The sequence below is a fragment of the Miniopterus schreibersii genome, assembly GCF_964146895.1.
Source record: "Miniopterus schreibersii genome assembly, chromosome: 12".
NCBI classification, from domain to species: Eukaryota; Metazoa; Chordata; class Mammalia; order Chiroptera; family Miniopteridae; genus Miniopterus; species Miniopterus schreibersii.
The window spans coordinates 73,613,302-73,638,089 of record NC_138112.1 but is presented as its reverse complement, the minus strand read 5'-3'; the positions used below and the strand labels follow the sequence as shown (position 1 = coordinate 73,638,089).

General features: G+C 56.5%; 1 protein-coding gene across 2 annotated transcripts in view; it reads left to right on the top strand.

The window, feature by feature from the left end:
- Nucleotides 1-22,850, top strand: part of AP2A2 (adaptor related protein complex 2 subunit alpha 2) — a 47,730-nt gene extending 24,880 nt beyond the window's left edge. The window contains exons 4-22 of one of the 2 annotated variants that reach the window (XM_081154579.1): nucleotides 22-215; nucleotides 1,981-2,110; nucleotides 4,146-4,247; nucleotides 5,344-5,452; nucleotides 7,174-7,321; nucleotides 8,268-8,436; nucleotides 9,503-9,640; nucleotides 10,259-10,441; nucleotides 10,869-10,966; nucleotides 11,265-11,496; nucleotides 11,567-11,734; nucleotides 14,134-14,294; nucleotides 17,409-17,491; nucleotides 19,097-19,186; nucleotides 19,884-20,007; nucleotides 21,075-21,191; nucleotides 21,280-21,349; nucleotides 21,443-21,577; nucleotides 22,206-22,850. In XM_081154579.1, the coding sequence (XP_081010705.1) occupies nucleotides 22-215; nucleotides 1,981-2,110; nucleotides 4,146-4,247; nucleotides 5,344-5,452; nucleotides 7,174-7,321; nucleotides 8,268-8,436; nucleotides 9,503-9,640; nucleotides 10,259-10,441; nucleotides 10,869-10,966; nucleotides 11,265-11,496; nucleotides 11,567-11,734; nucleotides 14,134-14,294; nucleotides 17,409-17,491; nucleotides 19,097-19,186; nucleotides 19,884-20,007; nucleotides 21,075-21,191; nucleotides 21,280-21,349; nucleotides 21,443-21,577; nucleotides 22,206-22,283 (2,529 nt within the window). In that variant the 3' untranslated portion in view covers nucleotides 22,284-22,850. Of the gene's footprint in view, nucleotides 1-21; nucleotides 216-1,980; nucleotides 2,111-4,145; nucleotides 4,248-5,343; nucleotides 5,453-7,170; nucleotides 7,322-8,267; nucleotides 8,437-9,502; nucleotides 9,641-10,258; nucleotides 10,442-10,868; nucleotides 10,967-11,264; nucleotides 11,497-11,566; nucleotides 11,735-14,133; nucleotides 14,295-17,408; nucleotides 17,492-19,096; nucleotides 19,187-19,883; nucleotides 20,008-21,074; nucleotides 21,192-21,279; nucleotides 21,350-21,442; nucleotides 21,578-22,205 lie in introns of both variants that reach the window. The other variant, XM_081154578.1, reaches the window with a different exon arrangement.
- The last annotated feature ends 1,938 nt before the right edge of the window (nucleotides 22,851-24,788 follow it).

The window sequence follows — 24,788 nt, the reverse complement described above, 5'->3', positions numbered from 1 at the left end:
TCTCTTGTCTTCCTGACGCAGGGGTATCTCTTCATCTCTGTGCTGGTGAACTCCAACAGCGAGCTGATCCGCCTGATCAACAATGCCATCAAGAACGACCTGGCCAGCCGGAACCCCACCTTCATGGGCCTGGCCCTGCACTGCATCGCCAACGTGGGCAGCCGGGAGATGGCTGAGGCCTTTGCTGGGGAGATCCCCAAAATCCTCGTAGCTGGGTGTGTGTTGTGATTTGTTGAAAAATGTCTCTCTCACGTTAAATAGGTCAACTGTGTAACTACTTTAGAGAACTTATAGGGAGAGTTAATCTCCGCATTTTATGTAGTGGAGACTCTGGGACTAGGTCCTCTAGGACACTGGCCGCAAGGTGTGGAGAAGACCCTCGGATGGCACTGTGGGGAGGGTAGTGGATTTCAGAATGTGACTCACGTGACATCAGAGCGAGTGGGCCTAGACCTGTGGTCCTCAAAGGCTGGTGTCCTGGGGACCTTGGGCAGTCTCAGCACGTTTGGCTGTCACAGCAGAGGGCGTTCTACTGGTATCTGCTGGGTGGAGCCCGGGACGCTGCTGTACTTCCACATGCACCGACCGACAGGCTGAGGAAAGGAGATCTGGCCCCACATGTGCCATGGTGGATGCCCAGAGGCGGAGCTGAGAGGGGGCGGGGCAGAGGAGGAATATTGTTTAACGTAGTTACTGGGCTCTGTGCCTGCAGCTCTGGCAGGACTGCTGCCAGGTGGGCAGTGGTTCCCTGGGTCCCCCTGGATGTCGACGCTGTACTTTCCTTGAATGTTCTTGCTGAGAGCATGGCTGCTGCATGAGGGTGTTGGGTAGTGTGGAAGCTGGGCAGGTGGCCCCTGTGCCAGTCAGGGCTCAGGGCTGGGAGCATGTAAAGAAAGGGCCATTCTAGGCCAAACCATGCTCTGCGTTCACTGGGGGCATGGACAGCAGACACCCCAACTCATTGTCAGCCACTGCAGGACAGAAGCTAGGTGGGCAGGTGTGGTTCTGCCACTCCTGGTGAGGATGGTGCCGGCCAGGGAGAAGGACAGGCACCTACTCCTGCTTCCAGGCTGTTTGCACCCCATAGAGAATTTTTTTCTAATGTAGTTTTTCTTTGGAAAAGAATAGGGCGTGGTTTGGGGATTTCTCATGTTGGTATAGACTCATTTAGGAATAAAAAAGCCAAAAGGGAGGTAAATGGTAAAGGCAGCCCTTAGACCTTCTCTCCTGCAGACGGACCAGAGCCCCCAGTGCTTTGCCAGTGCTGACTTCCGTTCTGACAGCCTGCTTGGAGCCCTCTGTGGTGGGCCTGGAGCATTATTGGGCTGGGTGTGGGGGCAGGAGGATAAATGGCAGTGGGTACATTCTGTGTTCTCAGTCAATATCCCAGCCAAGACAGAAACCCCTCCTGGGTGTCTGCAGGGGTCCCCACCTAGCCTCCTGGTGCTACCCAGCCCTAAGCGATGCTTTTCACAGCCTGCACTGTGAGGGGCACAGGCTCTGAGAGGCGCAGGCATTGGAGCTGCTGCCCCACTTTCTCAGTGCTGAGGGCAGGCGGGGCAGGTGGACCGGTGCTGGGAGGGCGCCTGGTGGTGGTTTTGGAGATGAGAGGAAATCTCCAGGTTGACCAAAAAATGTGGTTCAAACAGTGAAAGAGGAGTGTTCCATGAACATACCTGCCAGAGTCCCCTTCAGCAGCTGAAGAGGCAGAGCTGAACCTTTTGGAGAGGGGCAGGGTGGTAGGGAGAGGCTCTCTCCCATGGCTGTGTTGATGTGAAGTCCTGGAGGAGGCTTTTTAGAGCAGACTCCTCACGCAGGTGGCGTGGGTTTGGTTACCCTGAGAGGCCAAAGCATCCTCACTCTGTCTATCCAGCCTGCCCACTTGCACCTCGACCTGGTTCCTCTGGGGGAGGAGGTGTTCCCGCATGGCTCTGGGCCGTGCTGTCCTGCTGTCGAGTGACTGCTGCGTCTGTCTTTCAGAGACACCATGGATAGTGCAAAGCAGAGTGCTGCCCTGTGCCTGCTGCGTCTGTACCGGACATCTCCCCACCTGGTCCCCACGGGCGATTGGGCGTCCCGCGTGGTGCACCTCCTCAACGACCAGCACCTGGTAAGTGCCTCTGACCAGCCCCTCCCCTGGGTAACGTTTGCAGGAAGAGCGGCTGTGATAGAGCCCCACGTGGCTGCTCGTGGTGTCTGGGCCATGCTCACAGTGCCACCCATCCTCCTGTGATCCCCTTCCCTGGGCTGATGAGTCAGTCATGGTCTCTGGCTCACCTGGAAGTCGGCGTTGGGGGACCTCCTGTGGGCCAGGTGCCCAGGCAGCAAGAAGAGGTCAGCGTCTCCCAAGAAACACCCTGTTCCAAGAGAGCGTTCCCAGCCTCGTGGACCAGGACAGGGAGGGATAGAGCGATGCAGGGGCTGTGGTTAGACCTCCACACTAGAGGACATGCGGGGATGTGGCCCTGGGAGGCGAGGCAAGTGCCTCAGGTGCTGGACAGAGTGGCCTCACCCTGCCTGGATTCTGGTGCACGAAAGAATCAACCTTCAAGGTAGACAGGAGACCTCCCTGTTGAGCGGAGTGCGTGGTGTGTCAGTTGGGCTACTACAGTTTTTCCCACAAGGAAACCTACTTTAAGTATAAAATTAAAAATAAATGGTCATTACGTGAAGATTCAGAGGTGAGAGCTGGCTGTGGTGTGGCAGCCCCTCGAGCCATCCCTACGCCAGTTCCCAAGCTCACTGGGAAGGTTGGTGTCTGGACAGAGGCAGCCCTCAGAATGGAGCTGGGCATCTGCTGCAGGAGGTCTGGGAACCCGGCTTCCTGTGCCAGCCACGCGTGCTGGGTTTCATCAGGTCATGGGTCACACTGGGTCACACAGGGTCAGACTCCGCCCATGGATTCTGAAGCAGTACTGGAGGCCCGGAGGCTCAGGTCACACAAGTCGCCCCTCAGGTGCACCCCATGAGTCAGTGGGACTTTTCCCAGTTTTGGTCAACCAGGCCAGGCCCCAGACACTTGGAAACCATGGTGAGCAGCTCTCTGCCCTGGTGGGACCTTCGTGTTACTGTACTGAGCTGGTCAAGCTCTCTGGCCAGCCCGGGAAGGACAGCCAGGCCAGTTAGAGCCCCTCACTCCCCAGAAAGCAGAAGCCAGCACAGCGAGGCTCCTATGGGGCCTTGGGGGCACTGACTCCTCCAGAGTTGTTGTTGGTTTTTTTTTTTAATCTTTATTGATTTCAGAGAGAGGAAAGGAGGGGGAGAGAGAGAGATAGAAACATCAATGATGAGAGAGTCACTGATCGGCTGCCTAGCCCGCAACCCGGGCATGTGCCCTGACCGGGAACCGAACCCCGATCTCCTGGATCCTAGGTCGATGCTCAACCACTGAGCCACGCCTGGCCATGCTGAGTTTGTTTCCAGAGTCGGGGTGGGGGCAGGGGGAGCACCTGACCCCGGGAGAGCTTCCTGAGCTGTTGGCATCTGCACTGTGAAGAATTCCCTTTGTGTTTGTGAGAAAATGTCTGCACTTAACCAGCATCTTCTTGCAAGAGCCAGAGAGTTGTGCTAGGGCTCAGCAAAGCTCCCTGTGCTGCCTGGAAGGTCCCAGCAAGGGAGCGAGAGGGAGACAGACACATCTGGGCCTGGTGGTGCTCTAGGGGCCGACCTGGTGGCAGAGACATGGCCTGGGCCACTTTCAGAAAGGGGCAGAATGGGCTTTTCCAGTCGCTTTTCCATACCTCACTTTTGGGTTGTGAAGATTTAAGTGAGTCTGCAGATAATGTCTCGCTGCTCACATGGCCGTCTGTGGGCCAGGCAGGCAGCCGGGTGGACAAGGGCGACGGGCGGGTGGGGACTGGGAGTGGGGCTGCGCTGTCCTCCCTGCCTTTGCCGCCGTGGTGGGCTGGCTACAGTGTGCGGATTGCACGGTTTGCCAGAGAAGCTGCGTAAAGACCACTACCTGTGGGTGCCGTCTCCATCTTCAGAAACACTGTGGGCCTTGTGAGTCGGCCTGAGTGGGCCGTGGGCTGCCAATTTGTTGCTCTAGTTTAGTTTTATTTGAAGAATGGGTTTAACACGAGAAGCCAGCTTCAGGTGTTTTGACTGGAATCGGAATACATACCGTGTGTGCATTTTCCTTTCAGGGTGTGGTCACTGCTGCCACGAGTCTCATCAGCACCTTAGCCCAGAAGAACCCAGAAGAGTTTAGAACCTCCGTTTCCCTGGCTGTCTCCAGGTTAAGCAGAGTAAGCCTGTGTGCGGGGGATGGCGCCCAGGGCGGGTTTGGTCTCAGTTATCTTATGCAATTAGTATATTAGCTTACTTTTTATTAGAACGCAGGTTATTTGGCACACTTTGCAAATTCAAGAGTGAAAATCTGGTAGTCATCGGTTAGCCCTCCTTTGAACTTTGAGTCAGTTGAGAAGTGTCCTGTTTGTGTGGGATGGTGCCCACAGCAGAGCATTCCAGCTCTTGGCTCTCACTGCGGGCAGGGTGGGGTGTGCGGGTGCCCTCAGGATGCTCTAGGTTCCTCCCTGCGGCAGGAAGCCCTGTCCTTGCTGCTGTGTGTGTTTTGAATTTTTGTAAATGGGTCATGCAGCCTGTGTTCTTTTGTGCTCGACTTGTTCTGGTCAACCTTGTGGAACAATCATGCTTGTTTTCTGTGCTTTTCATTCACTTTTGACACTGGGTAGGGTTTGCGTGAATGCTCTACAGCTACCTTTCTTTATGACAGTGTGGGGCGAGGCTTCCCTGACCTCCCAACGCGGGAGTGGGGTGTGGTGGTGGGAATGCAATGTCTTGGGGACAGTCATATGTTGGGAAGGTCGATGGAGCGTCTGCCCTGCTGGGGCTGTGCTGCAAACCACCAGTGAGAGGAGCGTGCCCTCTGCCCTCGGTGAGCTCGTGGCAGGGTGTGCGCTTGGGGGCTGTGGGGTGGGGTCAGGGCATCAGCCTCTCCCTTTGGAGCGGCCAGAGGTCTCCATGTTATGTCTCGTTCACATCCTGGTCCACAAAGGAAAGACTGAGTTCCATATAGAATTTTGTGCCCAGTCAGCAGCGTCACAGGTGTGTGTCCCCAGATGGGATCTCTGTCACACAGCAGCAGCACGCCGCTGCCCCAGTGATGATGGGCAGCTCTGGGTGTGACCCTGGAACAGCTTTGCTCTTCCCCTCTGAAGTACAGAGAGCACATTAAACATTCTCAGCACATGAACAAAACCAGGTTTTCCGTTAGTATGTGACCTGTGGAGCCAGAACCAGTGTGGCTCTGTGTGGGTCCCCGCAGTGGGCGCTCCTCCTGGGACACCTGCCACAGAGTTTCACACTTGCGTTGTTTTACAGATTGTGACTTCCGCATCCACAGACCTGCAGGATTACACTTACTATTTTGTCCCGGCTCCCTGGCTGTCAGTCAAACTTCTGAGGCTGCTGCAGTGCTACCCACCGCCAGGTATGGCCAGATGCACAGACCTCTCGGGCAGGGCCACCTCAGCCCCTTGGGGTTAGGTCTCTTGTTTGTTCTCTTAAAAGTCCTTTCCTGACGCTGGTTCTTGTCCTGTGGATCCCTCTGTGAGGTGGCCAGCATCCTGGCTTTCCCGGAGCAGCTGGTGGAGAACTCATAGTGTTGTTATGGTCTGGGATTTTCTCTGCTTCTATACAGTATCAGATCTGTGCAGGATTTGAAACAGTCTTATAAAATAAAACTTGAAACCATTAGAAACTTTGTATCCTAAGTTGTTAATAATCCCTGAACTTCAAAAAAAAAAAAATATATTTTTATTGATTCAGAGAGAGGAAGAGAGAGGGAGGGAGACAGAAACATCAATGATGAGAGAGTCCTTGATCGGCTGCCTCCTGCACGCCCCCTGCTGGGGGTCAAGCCCATAACCCGGGCATGTGCCCTGATGGTGCATTGAACTGTGACCTCCTGGAACCTAGGTTGATGCTCAAGCCCTGAGCCACGTTGGCCGGGCAGTCCCTGAACTTTAATATGCACACGGAGGACAGGTCTGTGCTCATGTTTCATTCTAAAAGGTGGTTGATTCCATCAGCACCCTAGGTATCTAGAGACAGAAACCTTGGTTGAAGAACGAACATGAAAATGTCAGATACGCCCAGTTTCTCCTACAAAGATTGCTTTGTTGTAGTTTGTTTGTATACAGGGTATTTGTTAATTTCAGTAATGGCTGCACTGAGTCTCTTTTATAGCACGGATGACGCAGCAGCCTGGGTGTGGGAGGGCCCAGCCTCCCAGTGCCCCTCCCTCTCCTTAGCCCAGTAGATGCCCCCTGAGACCTGGGGCGTAGGCTCAGACCCCTGCTGCCCCGGGTGTGAGTGGCACGGTCCCCATCCTCCTTTCTGGCCGGAGGTCCCAGCGTTCTCTCGCTGGTCTCACGTAGTGTGCGACCCCTCCCCGTGCCCCTAGGGTCAGGGCTCTCGGGGCTTCTGGGGCCCTGCTCTGGTCCAGCTGCACGGGGCTCGCGGCGCTGTCCTCTCTTGCTCGGCCCGTGTTCCAGCCCCGGGGCACTGTTCTGTGCAGTGTCCACAAGGAGTTCCTGGGGGTCTGCTGTGCGCTGCTCTCTTGCTCATTTCGGTTCACTGTTTCTTCTGGTTTGAATAGAAACTTAAAACTTTCTTCTCTTTGTGTTGTTTCTATACCGTGTTCTTTGTTTCTGTTGGTAATAGCACAAGGAGAAAGTATTTTGCCCTTTCTCCCTAAAACTTAGAAAAAAATTTATTGATTGATTATAGAGAGAGAGAGAGGAAGGGAGGGAGAGAGAAACATCTGTGTGTTGCCCCATGAGTTTATGCATTTATTGGTTGATGCCTGTATGAGCCCTGACTGGGGCTGGAACCTGTAACTTTGGGGTATGGGGACGGTGCTCTATCCAGTTGAACTACCTGGCCAGGGCCCCTAAAACTTTTATATATCACGTGTGTTGTCTATGAGCCTGAGATTTTATTTTCTCTTGATTTCATGTTATTTCATTAAAACGTATGTGTAGTTACCCTGGCTGTTAAGTTGTCCTATGTTAAATGGAGGTACAGTTTGAATAGCCAGCCCTTCTTCCCGGTCTGAGATGACTTGAGAGTCAGGCCCTGAGGTGTGCAGCTGGGAGGGCAGGGTGGGCTGTGGGGAGCTGCCCGATGGCTGTCTGTCCTGCCCAGAAGACCCTGCTGTGCGAGGCCGCCTGACCGAGTGCCTGGAGACAATTCTGAACAAGGCCCAGGAGCCGCCCAAGTCCAAGAAGGTGCAGCACTCCAACGCCAAGAACGCCGTGCTCTTCGAGGCCATTAGCCTCATCATCCATCATGACAGGTGAGCCGTCTGCCCGCCCCCCCCCCCAGCAGGTTTGAGAACCTGGTCCTCTCAGACGCAGGCATGTGTGCGCTGTTCCTCGTCGACCTCAGGTCTAGTGGGTGGCCTAGTGTCCGTCCACCCTGTGGGCACTGGTGTATGGCCTCTCCCTCTTCCCCAGCAGCATCTGCCCCTGCCCAGCCCCTCTTCTCCATCTTCCGACCCTCAGAACTGCCACACCTCCCCGCGAGGGCCCCTGCTGTTTCCCTGAGCGCCCCACTGCCCGCATGTGGCCCTGTGCCTGGTGCGTGTTCTGGCACTCCCGTGAGAGCGACAGCCTGGCCCCATGCAGCTCTCAGGGCCCCCTGTGGGCTGCGCAGACCTGCTCCCAGCATCTTCCACTCCACCCCTCCACACACATGTACTTTCCTGTGAGCAAACGCAGCCTGAGTTACACCCCAAACAAATTTCCCGAATGAGCGGAAGTCCTTGTGTCATGAAAGGCATTTAAAGAGAAACAGCATCCTGAGGACAAAGCAGGGAGTGAGCAGAGGTCTAGCCCACTTTATGGTAATGGGTGCTCAAGTATTCAACAGCCTCTTTTACACCTTTGTCTACATATTTGCCCTCAGAGCCCTCCATTGCCAGGGCTCTTGTTCAGGTTTCCTCAAGCTGGTGACCTGGCTGACGGCAGCCCCAAAGTGGCCGCCATGCACTCAGGACAGGGTGCAGGAGGTGCCTCTGTTGTCAGTGGCTCTTTGGAGTTGGTGGAATTCTGCAGATGTGCTTGGAGAATCTCCAGTGGGTCTCTCACTGTGGGCTCTACAGAGGGATGTAAAACTGATGTTGGGGCTTATAGTTAAGGCTTTTGTGTCCTGGGAGGTCCCCATGGTGACTGTGAGCAGGACGCAGCATTGCACCTGCCATGCTGATGTGCACACAGCCCCTTCACCATATCTCCCCTCAGTGAGCCAAACCTGCTCGTGCGCGCCTGCAACCAGCTGGGCCAGTTCCTGCAGCACCGGGAGACCAATCTGCGCTACTTGGCCCTGGAGAGCATGTGCACACTGGCCAGCTCCGAGTTTTCCCATGAGGCTGTGAAGACACACATCGAGACCGTCATCAACGCGTTGAAGGCAAGCGTGCTGCACTTGGGGTGTCATCACCCGGGGGGGCAGTCTGAGCGGGGCAGTGCTGGGGTTGCTCCTGTCACCTGTGTTACTTGCAGTGGGCATGGGAGTGGGATGGGTGTGGGAGGCAGCTGCTGGGTCAGCCGTGCTGCTGCTGCGGGGCCACTCCTCACCCCTGCGTAGCTGCGCTGTGGTTGGCACTACTGTCCTCTGCCTGCGAGGCTACCACAATAACTATGTGCTGCATCTAACGGGTGCTGTGCATGTGCCAGAGTCACAGCAAACATGTCAACCAATAGAAACAGCTCTTTTAGGTAGAAAGATAAACTGTTTTCTTCGTCTCCAAGAAAACTCACTCTTTGCAAAAGAAAGTGAACTTTTTCAAGGAATTAAAATTCCAAACTTGGAGGAGCCTAGTTGAGGCTGGCTCTCCTGTCGTCAGACACACCAGCGTCCACGGTGTTCCCTGCTGTTAGCCAGTGCATTAGAGAGCTGGAGTGGGGAGCTGCCTAGCCGCTGTGCTGGCCCCAGCTTAAATTAAGAACAGGCCTGACTCTGTTGCTTCTGTTTGCACTAATTTAGCAGACATTGTTGGTTTGTGATTTGACCAGGAGGCCCACAGGGTTTGGAGTGAGCCTAGTGCTGCCCTGGGTCCCTCTGGGCCTGGCTCAGGTGTGTTCTCAGTCCCTCCTGGGAGCACAGGCTTGTCTTTACTTTTACATGTCACCTGGCCCTGAACCTGCACTCCCAGGCCGTCCTGTGCTGAGAAACTGATGTGCAGGCGGGGGTGGGGCTGAGAGCCAGCACTGTGAAAAGCTCCCAGGCAACATGGAAGGTTCCGGCCTGTGACCACACAGTAGATAGACCTCTGACATCCCCTTGGGGACAGAGCTTGATTCTCGGCCATGCAGGGACGAGAGGGGCAGTGAGTTGGTGTGAGGGGCTCTGCTGACCAGAGCCTGGGGGGGTCCCTGCGTTCGGATGGTGAGTGAGGAGAGCTAGGAGTGAGTGTCGGGTCGCAGTGGAGGCCCGTCCAGCCTCCCGGCTTTTCATTCTGCGCCTCGTTCCCCAGACCGAGCGGGACGTGAGTGTGCGGCAGCGAGCTGTGGACCTCCTCTATGCCATGTGTGATCGCAGCAATGCCCAGCAGATCGTGGCTGAGATGCTGAGCTACTTGGAGACGGCTGACTACTCCATTCGGGAAGAGATTGTGAGTTCTGACTGCCTTTGTGTTGTCACTGGCTACAGGCGCTTGTGACTCTCAGCTGAAGGTCTTCCTTAGTGGTTCTGGTTCTGTTTCTGGTCCACAGACTTTGCTGAGAATTTGCTAGATGCTTTAGCTCCTTAATCAGCATTTCCAATAGAGTCTTCAGTCTTTTTTTTAAAATCCTCACCGAAGGATATTTTTTCCATTGCTTTTCAGAGAGAGTGGAAGGCGGGGGAGAGAGAGAAACATCGATGTGAGAGACACATTGATTAGTTGCCTCCCACCCTCGCCCCGACCAGGGCAGGGGATGGCACCTGCAACGAGGGTGGAGGGGAGACTGAGAGAAAGGCAGGCTGGAGAGGAGACCCGAGGAGTGTGGCTGCCCTGTGTGTGGGTGCAGGAGGAGCGCCTAGGCCTGGCTCGGCTGTGGTCAGTTTGGACCTTGTGCACTCCTGCAGCCGTGACCTCTGTCCTGTGGTCCTAGACGCATCCTGTTGTGTCTGTTGCTGAAGGGTGGTGTGGCTTCCCTCAGTAAACCTGTGAATCTTACACTGCCTGGGCTTGTGGGTGCCCTGCTGTCGAGGGGCCACGGGCACCTACCCTGAGTGGCCACCCCTGCAGGTGCTGAAGGTCGCCATCCTGGCAGAGAAGTATGCCGTGGACTACACGTGGTATGTGGACACCATCCTAAACCTGATCCGGGTTGCTGGCGACTACGTGAGCGAGGAGGTGTGGTACCGTGTCATCCAGATCGTCATCAACCGCGACGACGTGCAGGGCTACGCCGCCAAGACGGTGTTTGAGGTACTCCGGCGGCCCTGGGGGTGTGGTCCCGGGGAACACTGGCCTCCCTTCCATCTCCTGCTGACCCCTTGGAGGGTCCAGCTCCTGTCCTGCTGACCCTCTGCCAGACTCTCACTCCTCCTCACCGACCATGGGTGGGATGCTCTAGGCTCTTGAGAGGCCACAGTGCCCAGGGCTGGAGCCTTGGGCTTGCTTCCCTGTGTGTGAGAGCCCAAGAGGCTCTGGGAGGATGCATGGGGCTTGGACGTTAACTTTGGGGAGTGTGGCTCTGGTTTTGGATGGGATTGGCCACGCCTCTGCCTCTGGGGAGCATCTGTTGCTTGGTGGGAGGATGGGAGGGCAGGACTGACGGGAGGAGGGCTTCCTGCTCTGGTACCCCCACCCCATGCCCGGCTCCCTCCTTGACCATCCCACTGCTGTCTCCCAGTCGCTGCAGGCCCCTGCATGCCACGAGAACCTGGTCAAAGTCGGCGGCTACATCCTGGGCGAGTTTGGGAACCTGATAGCTGGGGACCCAAGATCCAGGTAAGAAGATAGCCCTAGGGGATCAGAGAGCATCTCTTCCTGAGGCTGGGCTGTGCCTGCCGATACTCATACTGGGGGTCTGATATAGTGAGGGACAGCCCAGAGCAAGACCACCCGCACTCTGGCCCGATGGCTCTGTCTTGCGAGCTGACAAAGCAGGGTCCTGGTTGAAAATGCGATGTGGGCGTGTGGTCCCTGTCCCCAGAGGAAGTGTAGTCGCTGGCAGTGCCTCTGTGCCTCTTGGGGGAAAGGAACCTCGGTCTCAGGCTTTGCCCATCTGCTCTCCTTCCCCTCACAGCCCGCTGGTCCAGTTCAACCTGCTGCACTCCAAGTTCCACCTGTGTAGCGTCCCCACCCGGGCCCTGCTGCTGTCCACCTACATCAAGTTTGTGAACCTGTTCCCGGAGGTGAAGCCCACCATCCAGGACGTGTTGCGCAGCGACAGCCAGCTGAAGAATGCCGACGTGGAGCTGCAGCAGCGGGCCGTGGAGTACCTGCGGCTGAGCACCGTTGCCAGCACCGACATCCTGGTGGGTAGGCCTGGGTGCACCGGCTCTGCCCGCAGCTGAGCTACCCAGCTGACTGGCTCCTCCCCCACAGGCCACTGTCCTGGAGGAGATGCCCCCCTTCCCGGAGCGCGAGTCATCCATCCTGGCCAAGCTCAAGAAGAAGAAGGGCCCAGGCACGGTGATGGGCCTGGAGGAGGGCAAGCGTGAGCGAGGCACCGATGTCAACGGGGGCCCGGAGCCGGTCCTGGCCAGCACCACGGTGGGTCCCTCCCTGACGCCAGAGCCCTGCCCCAGCTCCCGTGTGGCCCGGCCCTGAGATTCGGGGCCAGCAGAACATTTGGGGAAGTTTCTGTTAAATATAAAAGTGTGTGCTGAGAACCAGGTGGTGGCCCTGAGCCTGAGGCCCTCACCTGTCCCACACCTGGGACCCCAGATGCTGTTCTCACCCAAACATGCCGTGACTGCCTTCTAGCCCCTGTCTCAGGCCTGCTCTGCTCCTAGTGCTCCCTGTCTTGACTCCCGGTTCAGAAAACATGGTCATAGGCCTCTCGTGCAGGATTGCCTGTGTGGAGGCTGTTGGCTGGGTGGAGACATCATGTTGAGAGTTGTAGTTTCCTTGCTGTCCCCAATGGGACTGGGCACTCCTGGAGAACAGGTACACTGGCCTGGCCCCATAGCAGCCCCTTAGTGGTGCCTGGCCCCCCAGGATGATGCTCTAATGAGCTTAGCCACCCGACGGGCCATAGGGCTGCTATTTTTAAATTTCACCCAAGGATATTTTTTCCATCGCTTTTCAGAGAGAGTGGAAGGGGGAGAGAGAGAGACATCGATGTGAGAGAGACACAGCCAGGGCTGGGGATCGAGCCTGCAACCAAAGTATGTACCCTTCACCAGGATCGAACCTGGGACCCTTCAATTCTCAGGCTGATGCTCTAACCACTGAGCAAAACCGGCCAGGACCATAGGGCTGCTCTTATTGTTGTAATTCCAGTGCCAGGTGGGCTCTCCGGGGAGGTCTCCCTAGTCCCGAAAGGAGGCAGTGGCGAAGAGGCAGTGGTTCTTCCACACAGCAGTCTTGCTTACATCTGTGGAGAATTTAGGGTATGTTTGGCTTAATTGGACAGAGGGGTTTCCTACTTTGAAAAGCGCTTGCACAGTTTAGAGGAACTGTAGGTAAAACCTTGCAGCAGTTGGCAGAGGAGAGAGGACCCCAGTCCGTGTGCAGGCAGGTCTGCACAGGTGCCTTTCCTGCGTGGTCTGTAGCACAGTGCCAGGCGGCCAAGATCAGCTCCCAGCCTCCTCCACCCTGTCACCTCCTGATGGGAACAGTGCTGGTGGGAGAGCTGTCCCAGGAGCAGTGAGGGTGAGGAGCCACCGCCAGTTTCCTCCAGACCTTACCTGCACTGCAGACATCTCTCTCACTCCTCTTGACAGCTCCTGCAAGGCCCCCCCTTAGCGAGGAGTCCAGTCTGTCTGCAGCCCGGGAGCCTTCACACCCAGAGCTGCCCTGCTGCTCAAGGGAGACAGGGCTGCCATCTGGCGGGGCTCTGGCTTGCGCACACCCGCACACGCTCTGCAGGACATGTGTTTTTTAATGCTTTCTTTATCTCCAAATAGAATTCATATGTAGTATCACCTGCCCACACAGGTAATTCTTTAAAAGTCCCATGCATGGCTCTAACTTAATGTGAAACAGAAATGAGCAGTTATTTACGTGAACATCAGTTTCCCTGTGTACGTGCCAAGTGTGGTTCTGCCCAGAGGCAGGCGGCAGGTGAGGCCAACACGCTGCAGAAGGAAAGGGCTCCATTCTCCTGCAGCTCACGGGGCCCCCATGCTCCTGGAAGAATGAGTGTGTTTTAGACCCGAGCTGAGCATTCATAGCAAACAGCGGGAATGGCACCGGGATGCGGTTCATAAAATCATTACGAACTGATTTTGCCTCTGTGGGTGTCCAGCGGGGTGTTCTAGCCATGCAAGATGAGGGTTCAGGACAGTGGCTAACACCCCCGGTTCCTGCCTGTGACATGGTCCTGGTGACCGTCTGAACCCCACGTTTGGCGGGCGGACACCCAGGGGTGCAGGGTGGGGCCTGAGTTCCCCACAGGTGTGAGCATGGGGAGATCCTTGTTGTCCTGTCCCTTGTCAGTGTGAGACTGAGCTCAGAGCTGCTTTATTCTTTCTTTTCCAAGGTTCAAAAGTAATTTTTTAAAGGTTTGCTCTGTAGGCATTTAATTTACCTCTTCTTCACGAGGCCACGAGCAGTAGCAGAGGCTGCACCGGGCTTCCCCGTGGCCACGGCTCCCTCGCTGCCTCAGCTGACAGCAGTGTGCACAGCCTTATTTCCTAGAGCAGATGCTTCTTTTTGGCCTCTCTCATGACAACATTTTTCAGAAGTTGTTTTCACTCTGATAACACTTGTGAGGAAAGGTGGGTTCCTTGTCCAGTCTTGTGAGACGCAATTCACCTTCTCCATGGGCTGGTCTTCAGGCCTGACTCTGGTGCAGCTGCGTCCCAGAAACGGCCCGTCCCTCACCTGCCTACCTGCAGACACACCTGCAGCCCAGTGGCTGCAGTGGGAGGGTGCAGCAATGCCCCCGGTCGGCCTCTGTGTGCCCTGAAGGCTTCACACCAACCACCACTTTCCTTGTTTTCCAGTCCACACCGTCTCCGTCGGCAGATCTCCTGGGTCTGGGGGCCGCGCCCCCTGCGCCCGCAGGCCCCCCACCCTCCTCTGGCGGGCTGCTCGTGGACGTGTTCTCGGACTCGCCCTCTGCAGTCGCACCTCTCGCTCCCGGCTCCGAAGACAACTTTGCCAGGTAGTTGATCTGCTTCCTGAAAACAGGGACCCTGTCTGCCCCTGGGCCCCGGTCAGCTGGGCAGAGTGGGCAGAAGTCCTTCCTCCCAGTTCCCTGCAGTTAAAGTGGGCCTGTGGCACTGGTGGGTTTGCTCTGCAGCCTCATCCTCCGCGGTCTGCCTGTTTGCACAGCAAGTGGCCCCCAGTCAGGACCAGAAGGGTGTCAGGTGGAGCAGCGACAGGGCTGGCTGCCAGGCGTGCTGGCTGGCGTTCACCGCGTGCTCGGCCCTGGTGCCTAGAGCGCCACTTCCCATGCAGCTCCGTTCTCACCCTCGTGCCCCTTCCCGCTCCGACTTGGCCCTTCTCTGTGTCTGCTTCTGGGTGCCCAGCCTTTTACTAGGTAATGTTCTTCAGCTGCACAACTGCTGCTTCGCCCCATAAAGCGTGTGTCCGAGGCTGCCTCCTGAAACCAGCTCTGTCCTCCCCACTTTCTGTGACTTTCATCGAGGTGTTTGTGCCCTGATTCTGCGCCAGACTGCGGCCTTGCCCTTCCTAGCTCTGTTCTTTCCCATTTTGTTTGGTGTGTGGACCTTGTACCTTTTCCCCCAAATGCTTCCTCCAGGGAGCAGGTGTGAGACTGTTCTCTACAGAGGTGTGAGTCTTCAAGGAATGGCTCCTTGCCCCTGTTGTGATGGACAAGAGCAGAGCCCAGTGGGTCGCAGTCTGTTTCTTTTTTCTTATTTTTTATGCCTTTATTGATTTCAGAGAGAGGAAGGGAGGGGGGGGGAGAGAGAGAGAGAGAGAGAGATAAACATCAATGATGAGAGAGTCATTCATCGGCTGCCTCCTGCATGCCCCCCACTGGCGATTGAGCCCACAACCCGGGCATGTGCCCTGACCGGGAATTGAACCTTGACCTCCTGGTTCATAGGTTGATGCCCAACCACTGAGCTGTGCCAGCTGGGTGGTTTGCAGTCTGTTCCTTCTCTGTGTTCCTGCTGCATGTAATTCTGCTCCCTGTTCCTGTTGGTGGTGTGAGGCGCTGTCTCCAGCTGAAACAGGCTTTCAGAGCTGGTGGGTTTGCGACTGACAGGCACCTCAGACCCCTGGTCGCAAGGCCCTTCGTGCTGGAGCTGCGTGTCCTCGGGGCAGTGCTGGGCTCCAAGCTGGATGCCCAGTCTGGGCAGTGTTCCCGGGCAGGGGCTCACCCTGCGCTCTTGCCTTGCTGTGTCTGCAGGCCTTCAGGAGCTTTGCGGTCACTGGGCTCAGGCAGGAGCTGCTGAAGCTCTTCAGGCAACTTGAGTGTACTGTTGGGGGCGGAAGGCGAGGGTGATGCCCACACTGACCTGAGGCCGTGCTCTGTCTCCCAGATGGTCTGCCCGGCTCCAGGTGCTTCAGCAGCCATGTGGGAGTTGGGCTGTCTGGGCCTTTGTGTGGCTGCACAGAGACAGGGTGTCAGGTGTGAATTTGGGTGTGCTGAGTACTTGGGGCATGCACCACTCACGCCCCTACAGCTCCTGGCGTGGGGAGGTCTGCATCCCCTAGGCCCTGTACAATGCTCTGCATGAGCCCAAAATTCTATTCCACAGCGTCTCCTCCTGGTTGTGATGACCCTTTAAAAGAACCAGGCAGGGACTGCTGGGCTACTTCTGTCACTTAGTCACTCAGTGGATGCCTTTCCCATCTCCTTGAGAAATGTTACTTCCAGGTGGCTTAGTCCCACCAGCTGCCACCTGTGCTGCCTGGCCCTGTGTCTACACCTGGGCATAGTGGGCAGCCCTGCTGTCACTGAGTCGGGTATGAGCGTAGCAGTGGCCGTGGCTGTGTGCTTCAGAGCTCTGCGTCATCAGTCACTTCTCCTCTGTCCCATGGGAGTCTTGGGAGCACCTGGGTCCCCTGGGGCTGGTCCTGGGGCCATGGTTGCACATGCCCTTGGGTGTGTTGAAGATGGCTTTGTGCACTGAGTGGACTATGTGACTGTGTGGAGCTTTGCATGCATCTTGAGGTGGGTGGGGAGAACTGGACCCTCATCGTGTGACTGGGGGGAGAGTGGACACAGAGGGTGGGGCCAGGCTCACCTGTCTCCACATCTCTGCTGCTGCTGCCCCCTATGCCTTCCTTCTGTGCTGCTTGGATTGGCCCTGGCTTGGCGTCCACTGAGAGGCTGGCTGGGATGCGCATTGCTGACGGGCCACCACCTCTGAAGTGGGCACGCAGGACAGGGCAGAGCTCTCTGGTCTGAGCTGCGCTAGGCCGGCACATGACTGCATCTGGAAGCTGGGGGATGGGGTGGGGGGGCTGCCGCCACGGGCTCTATCTCTCGGGAGCCGTGAAGGGTGTACGTGGAGTGCTGTCCAGTCCCGTGGGCTCTGCCTGCTGGCCCCACCGCTCCTTGAACTGCACCTGCTGATCCGGGTGCAGGGAGGAAAGGCTGGCTTCTGCTGTGTTCTCACTGATTGTGTAGGACCTGCCCAGCTGCCTCTTCCCCTTTCTTTTGGTCCTGGCCCACTGTATAAGTATGATTTATGTTAGAGGAGGCCGGATACTTTAATCTCCTCTGAGAGGAGTATAAGTAAAAACCAACACACACGGCATTTTATTTCCCCCTAATTCTGTGTAGTGTAGACACCACGTAATGAGCAAAACCCTGGACCCCTGTGCAGTGCAAAGTGACCCTGTGTGAAGGGGGTGGGGAGGGGAGAAGGGGGAGGAGAGGGCGGGCCACACTGGAGTGGGGTACCGCCCAAGTGTTTGCGCAGCCTGGGATGCTGATGGTCATCCCTGATTGAGGTTGGTGCCAGCTGTCTGGCTGGAGAATCTGTGGTCCAGCCTGCAGTGTGTGTGTGTGCCTGGGCGCCTGGGATGTGCCATGGTTGGAGCAGCTGGGGATTGCAGACCAGCATGAAGCAGAGGACCTGTCTCCTGGGATCATCTTGCTGCTGGATCCTGCTTTCTGTTCACTTCCTGTCTCTAGGGGGTGCTCTTCATGGTGTTCTTGGGGACATGTCCTACTCTTCCCTCCCTCCTATCCCTCGGAGTTCTTTCTGGCCTTCGTGTTCACCAAACCCTTTTTCAGAGCAAATCTTTGTTTGGTCAGTGGGCATCTTTGATTCACATACTGTCCCTCTTCCCCTAGGTTTGTCTGTAAAAATAACGGTGTGTTGTTTGAAAACCAGCTGCTTCAAATTGGACTTAAATCTGAATTTCGGCAGAATTTAGGTATGTGTCCTAATTATATAATGAAAACGCCTCTTGGAAATTATGGGGAGAAAATATTTCCAAGTCACATACCTGATAAGGGTTTAGGTTCCAGAATATACAGAGTACTTCAGCTCAACAGCAGCAAAACGGGCAGCCTCGTTAAAGATGGGCAGAGGGCTTGGCATTTCTCTAAGGAAGACACGCAGACGGCCCAGAGCACTGGAGAAGATGCTAGCATCATAGTCAGCAGAGAGACGCGCGTTAAAACCACAGTGGGACACAAGCTCACGCCTGTCAGAGTGGCTGCTGCCACATAAGCAAAAAACAAGTACTGGCGAGGACGGAAGAAACGAGCCCCGTGAGCTGCTGCTGGGAACGTTAGCCGCTGCAGCCTCTGGGGGAGCTGTGTTGCAGGTCCTCGGAATGAAACAATCGCCTCAGCCCGCACGGCTCGGCCGGTTGGAGCGTCGTCCTGTACACCAAAAAAAGGTTCCGGGTTTGATTCTCAGTCAGGGCACAGACCTAGGTGGCAGGTTCCATCCCCAGCTGGGCACGTACGGGAGGCAACCGATAGACGTTTCTTTCTCACTTCGATGTTTCTCTCTCCCCCATTCCTCGCTCTCTAAAATCAGTAAACATACCTTCAGGTGAGGATTGAAAAAAGGAAGAAAAAAATCGAACAGAGTTACCATGTGACCCAGCAGTTCCACTTGTGGGCACATCCCAAAAGGCTTGAAAGCAGGGTCTTGGAAAGATATTTGTACCCCATGCTCACAGCAGCATCAGTCACAGTGGCTGAAACACGGGAGCAGCCCGGGTGTCCGTGGACATGGACGGGTACACAGAATGCCGTCCATCCACACAGTGGTATCTCACTCAGCCTTAAAGAGGAAGGAAATCCTGCCACCTGCCACAGGGACAGACCCTGAGGACACTGCCGAGTGAATGAGCCAGACACAGAAGGACACATACTGTGTGACCCACTCACAGGAGGTCCCGAGAGGAGTTAGATCCATACCAGGAGGTGTCAGAAAGTAGATGGTGGTGCCAGGGCCTGGGGGAGGGGGTTACTGTTCAATGGGGACAGAGCGTCCTTTTGGGAAGACGGGAAGTTGTGGAGATGACGGTGGGGACGGCTGCATGACAGCGTGAATGTGCTTCATGCCCTGAGCTGTGCACGCAGATGGTCAAGGTGGGGAGATGAGCGAAAGTGTGAAGACAAGGAGGGACCCGCGTCTGCCCCCCATGGGCCCTGGGGGCTCCCCAGGGTTTGGGTTGTTGATTTTTAAGTTGTGGGAAGAGTGAAGCTGAGTTGCTGTTTTTCAGGGTGTTTGGGGGTCACTTCATTCTGAACAAAAGCTATAAAAATGTGCGCAGAGGTCTGTGTAAGATCTCTGCCCTGATGTGGATAACTGGGGACGCTGCAGCACCCTAAATGTCTGCCTCACGAGTCCACAGGCTCTGCCACGGGGCAAGGACCCCTGCTGGAGCGGTGCCCAGGGTCCTGCAGGGCGGGGAAGGCTCTGGCTGTGGGACAGACTCAGCTGGGGGGGGGTTCTTGGCCTTCCCGTTGCTCCTTGGGGTTTGTGTGAAGCGTGTGTGAGACAGACGGTTTCCTTCCAGGTCGCATGCTCATATTTTACGGGAATAAGACCTCCACACAGTTCTTAAACTTCACACCGATGCTCATCTGCTCCGATGACCTTCAGGCCAATATCCTTGGTTCCGTCTGCCCCACGCCCCTGACAGTGGTCCTGTGGGGTTTAGAGGAGGGTTCTGAGGAAGGTTTTAAAGCAATCAGAGGAGCCAGGTATTCCAGGTGCCGGTCACCTCAGGTGATGTTACTTCACAGACTGTGACACTGTTAGTCCCTTTGAGCTCTGGTGTCCTTCTCTGAGGTTCCTCCCTGGAGCTGCCGCTGCCAGAAGCAGAGGGCCCACCAGCAGCTGGGTCAGCTGGTGTCTGCACTGTGACTGTGCCCATGGAGGCCGTCGCTAATAAATGTCAGCCATATGATGAGAACACCCGAGCCAGTGTCACCTTGGTGTCCACAGTTCTTCCCATCCAGGTTGGGCTGGCCAAATAAAGTGCTGGTGAGCAGGGCCCCGGCTTGACCAGAGGAGGGCACTGCCTGCCCTGAAAAGCCTCCTCCCGCAGGCCACACCCACTTTTATCTTGAGACAAGTATGTTTTAAACATAGCCTGTTTCAGAATAGTTAAAAACATTTGTAGGTAGGATCAGCTGTATTTGAGGTTTTGTGTAAGATCAGCAGTGTGAGTGTCACTCTTCTGAGCCCCTCCCTTCTAGAGGGACTCTCACTCCCGGGCTCCCTGGGCATGGGGGACCACAGGGCCAGCTTGGCCCAGACCTCTCTTCCCTACGTTGAAGTGGCCTCCTTGACACGTACACATCTGAGCCTGCAGACCAAGCCCGTGGACCCGACGGTGGATGGGGGCGCACAGGTGCAGCAGGTTGTCAACATTGAGTGCGTGTCGGATTTCACCGAGGCGCCAGTCCTCAACATCCAGTTCAGGTGAGCCTGGGTGCTGGCCCCCCTGGCTGGTGGGGTGTCCCAGCCTCCAGCCCTGGCCTGGAGCTTGAGGGGCTGGAGCTGGACCTGCATGCAGCTTTGTCCCAGGAGCCGTCTTTCCTCGCTAAGCAGCAACACCAGCTGCAGAGCATGGAGGTAGGAGGAGAACGAGCCCAGACTCTTTGAGGCCAGCTCGGTCCAACCTGAGGTTCCCGCTGGCGGGTCACCTCTTCAAGGCCCAGTACTTTCTAGCTGAGATAAGGAGGGGCCTACCCATGGGTGGGGTCCGCAGGTCCCGCATGTGCTGCCTGCCTGCTGCTGTGGAATCTACCCGCAGACCTTGTCTGCTGCCTGCCCTGCCCTCTTGCAGTTGCACTCTGAGCAGACATGCCCGCTGTCTTGTTTGTTTTTAAAATTATTTTTCGTATTGCTGCTGGTTCATTACTGTTATTTTCCAGTGGCTACAATGGAGTGTATGTGGTCCATCAGTTAGTTCCCCATCAGGTGTTTGTAAGGTTGCATTTTTGGAAAAGCATGTTTTCAAACACTAAATCCACAGAGATCTGAAGGTCGTTTACTTTGTAGACTTTAGGGAAATAGGCAAATTTTTATTGCATTCTATAGACAAACTCTTTTATTCAGTTTTTTCATGAAAAGAAAAAAAACCTCTGACACAATTTAAATTAATTTGGAGTAGTTGGACATGGACGGATGGGGAGGTACAGTGAGGGGAGTGGACGTCCTGGAGTGTGATCACCCACAGCGCTCGGCCAGAGGAGTGTGTCCACTGACAGGTGCCCAGGAGCAGGCATGTGCCGGTCAGTGTGTGGTCCTCTCGTGATGGTGCACACGAGACAGACCCAGCTACCCTTCCAGAACACTCCGTTGCCCTGTGGACAGGACGGCCTCTCTGGCAGGCAGCTGGATCGATGAGCTGATGAGGCAGGAATTCCCCACCTTGGACCCGGCCCTTCCGTGCCCTGAGATTTGCAGGCAGGGGCATGGCTCCCAGCTGAGTTCCAGGTTCTCTGCCATCCACGGGTCTCCTCAGCACTCTCTGTTCCTTGCAGGTATGGGGGAACCTTTCAGAATGTGTCCGTCAAGCTGCCCATCACACTCAACAAGTTTTTCCAGCCCACAGAAATGGCCTCTCAAGATTTCTTCCAGCGTTGGAAGCAGCTGAGCAAGTGAGCAGCGCCTTAGGCAGTGGGTGTGGGGGGCTGGGCCTTGTGGTCAGACTAGGCTGAGGGTCTGACGTTGATCTTTGTCTTGCAGTCCCCAGCAGGAAGTGCAGAACATTTTCAAGGCAAAGCACCCAATGGACACAGAAATCACCAAAGCCAAGGTGACGGCCTTCTTGGTGGTGTTCCCGAGTTGTGACCCTGAGGACCCACCCTTGCTGCCACCAGGATCCCAACTCTCTGTTTCCTTTGTGCAGATTATTGGGTTTGGCTCTGCTCTCCTTGAAGAGGTTGATCCCAATCCTGCCAACTTTGTGGGAGCCGGTATCATCCACACCAGGACCACCCAGATCGGGTGCTTGCTGCGCTTGGAGCCCAACCTGCAGGCCCAGGTTAGGCTCTTGAGGAAGTGGTTGCACACACCAAGTTGTTTTGTTGTGTGATTGCCACAGTGAGACATGGATACTAGTGTGGGGTCGTGAGTTCTGGCAGATGTGTGCCCCCCAGGTAACTCAGCATCCTGCACACGACATTCCCTTCGCCCTCGCTGTCAGCTCTGCCTCCCCTCGAGGCAGCCCGGCGTCAGTCCCATTGCTCTGGCGGCCTGGGGGCACTCCTGCTGACCCCATCCTCCTGCTGGCAGACTCCTGGGCGGTCTGGGTGGGGCCTTGTGGGAAGAGCTGCTGCAGGTGCTTGACTGGCCTTTGTGCAGATGTCTGTTTCACTGGGTGGACGCAATGTGGAGCCACGGCTCATGGCCCAGGTACTGTTAGCTTTATGAGCAGCTGCCCCATTGCCCTCCAGGGGCTGGGGTTTGTCCACCACCAGCAGCAGCTCCACGTGCACACGGGCTCATGCCCTTATCAGACTTCACTCAGCTGTGGCAGCGTGGGCGATGCCCCTGGCTCTTAGAGCAGTGGGCACCTCAGGAAGGGCTGCGTGGGGAGAGTGAGGCTGGTGCCCGAGCTGTGCTGAGGGCCTGTCTGCCCTGGTCGCTCTTACCTGTGCTCTCTGTTGCAGATGTACAGGCTCACGCTGCGGACGAGCAAGGAGACCGTCTCCCAGAGACTGTGCGCGCTGCTGTCGGAGCAGTTCTAGTCCTAGCATCTCCGCCTGGGCCACCGTCTGCACGCTGTGCTGCCCACGAGCCCCACGTGCGTGCGTAGTGCACGCGCTTCCAGACTGCCTGCACTGCGTCCCCTGGGTGGACGGGACCACATGTACGCAGTGTGAGGAGAAAGGCTAAGCCTGGACTGCAGCCGGCCTGTCAGGTCAGGAGGGAGCACGATCTTGGGATCCGTTTTTATAGAAATCAAGACAGTTCTGTGGTTAAACCTACAAATTAAAGGGAAACTAGAAGTTTGGATGAAAATGGACAGTTTCTGGAACTTTATCAAAACACCACTACTGTGCTCATCTTGGCAACATTCTGTTGTGGGGGCTTCATCTCAACCAGGCCATGTGGCTGTTTTGGGGGAGCCGCCCGGGCAGGAGGTACGTGATAAGGTCCTCCTCTGTCGCCCGCCCTATGCTCAGGGCCCTGGTGCATGAGCCCAGAGCACACGGGCTGCAGTGCTGAGCGTGGCTGTCCCGGGGCGGGGTTCTCGGTCTAGACATTGGGACATCTGTGCTTTTCTTGCCCCTATACACTGTGCGTCCCTGCTGGTTCAGTTGTCTCCTTCCGGCACGTGTTCTTAAGGAGTGTTTGCAGTGCTGCTGGTGAGGGCGCAGCATGGTGAGGGCTGGCTGGTGGTTCTAGAGGGCGTGTAGCTGACCTCACTCATCTTTGGGTTTCACTGTAGTGGCCAGGGGCTGGTTCCCATTTGTGACTGGAGGGTTAAACATGGCCAGCAGAGAAGATTCTGGAAGGCGAGCTGGTCTCTTCCCTGTTGGTGGCCTTAAGCTATCCGTGCAGTTGTCCCTGGGGTCACAGTTGCAGTCAGTGCTACAGACCCTGGCCGGCATGGACGCAAGAGGGAGGTTAGCAGGCAGAGAGCTTGCTGAGGGTAAGCTGGAGCTTGTCCTCTGCACACTGCTCTCATTGCTCGACTCTCATGACTGTTGCCCCACCCTAGCCACCAGGCTGCACATCTGCACTCTGAGCTGGCCAGCCCAGGAGCTGAGCTGAGCTGGGGCCTCTCTTCTTCGAGTCAGCAGGTGCACAGAGGGCAATGACTCAGGCTGGCAGGTGGGTCTGCTTTTGGCACTCGAGGGCCTAGAGGAGCCAGGGCTCTGTTGGTTCCCCTGTTTCCCAGCAGGCACTGGGCACCCAGAGATGTCCCTCAGACCCACATGGACCTGTGCTGTGGGGCAGTCCCTGGGGAGGCAGATGCAGGAAGGTGCCCTCTGGGTGCTGGGGTCCAGCCACACTGAGACCCCCCCAGGTTCCCACAACCAGTGTCACTGTAGCCCCTGTGGTGCATGCTCTGTGATCCACTGTGACCTGAGTCACCAGTGCCTCTGTGTCCACCTCCGTGTCTGTAGGGTCCTCAGCGGGACACCTGTGGCCAGCAGCACTGGGTGTACAGTGAACATCGGTGGAGGCTGGCCACAGAAGTGAGCTCCTGGTGTTTCTGTTAAAGCTCCTGACAGTGTGCGTGCTCGGGCTCGTCCATGTGGGCTGCCTGCTTGGCGGGGTCTCCCCTATCCATCCCCACCCTCCCTGGAACGACACCTAGAGCGAGTCCCATTCTAGGTGTGAGTCATCGTAAAGGATGTTCCTTTCCAAGGAAAAGTCAATGCTGGGATGGTGATGGGAGTGTATGTGTCGTCCCCAGAGGGATGGGACAGTGATGGGAGCATGTGTGTTGTCGTTGGGTGGACGGAATGGTGATGGGAGTGTGCGTGTCGTCCCCAGAGGGAAAGCAGCCTGCATGCAGCTGGAAGTCCCGTCCTGGAGGCGTGTTAGCTGTTGACCCCAAGGACACAGCTCGGTGCCTGGGTGGGCTGTCCTCCAGAATGTGGCTGCCTGGCCTCAGGTGGAAGCTTAGGTGCATTGGAGGTGATGTGCCTTTTGCTCTGCACTGGGTTTAGGGTGTGTGGTTGAGCCTGTGGGGTCATCCCGCTAGGGCCCCACCGGGTCCCCTCCACTGCACAGGGCGTGGGGGGTGGTCGGTCTGTGGAGGTCGTGGGTCTAAGAGACAAATGGGACCAGGGTTCCTCCTGGGGAATAAGCCCGCAGAGCTCATGGGAGGGTGACCCCACCACAGACTGGGAGCAGGATCCCACAGGATGGAGGTTTCTCAGAAGAGTCCTAAGTAAGGGAGGGACCTGGAGGTTGGTCTGAGGAGGGCAAGAGGGCCTGCAGCGGGGAGGGTCCTAGCCTGACACCAGCCTAGCCTCCTGGGGCAGGCGGGCTTGGAGGCACAAGTGCCGAGGGGCAGGGGACACAACAAGCAGACCTCACAACAGCCTTGTGCGTTGACCAGTGGCAGTTTATTTGTCATCTGTTCACAGGGGTTTATTGAGCATGGCACTCTGATGCCCCTCCCCAGGGTGAGCTTGGTTGGTGGGCAGGAGCCCATGTTGGCTGGTGCCTGCGTCCACCTTCCTCTTGCCCTCATTTCCCTTCCCTGACTACTCGGCCCCTCTCCTTGCTGCCTT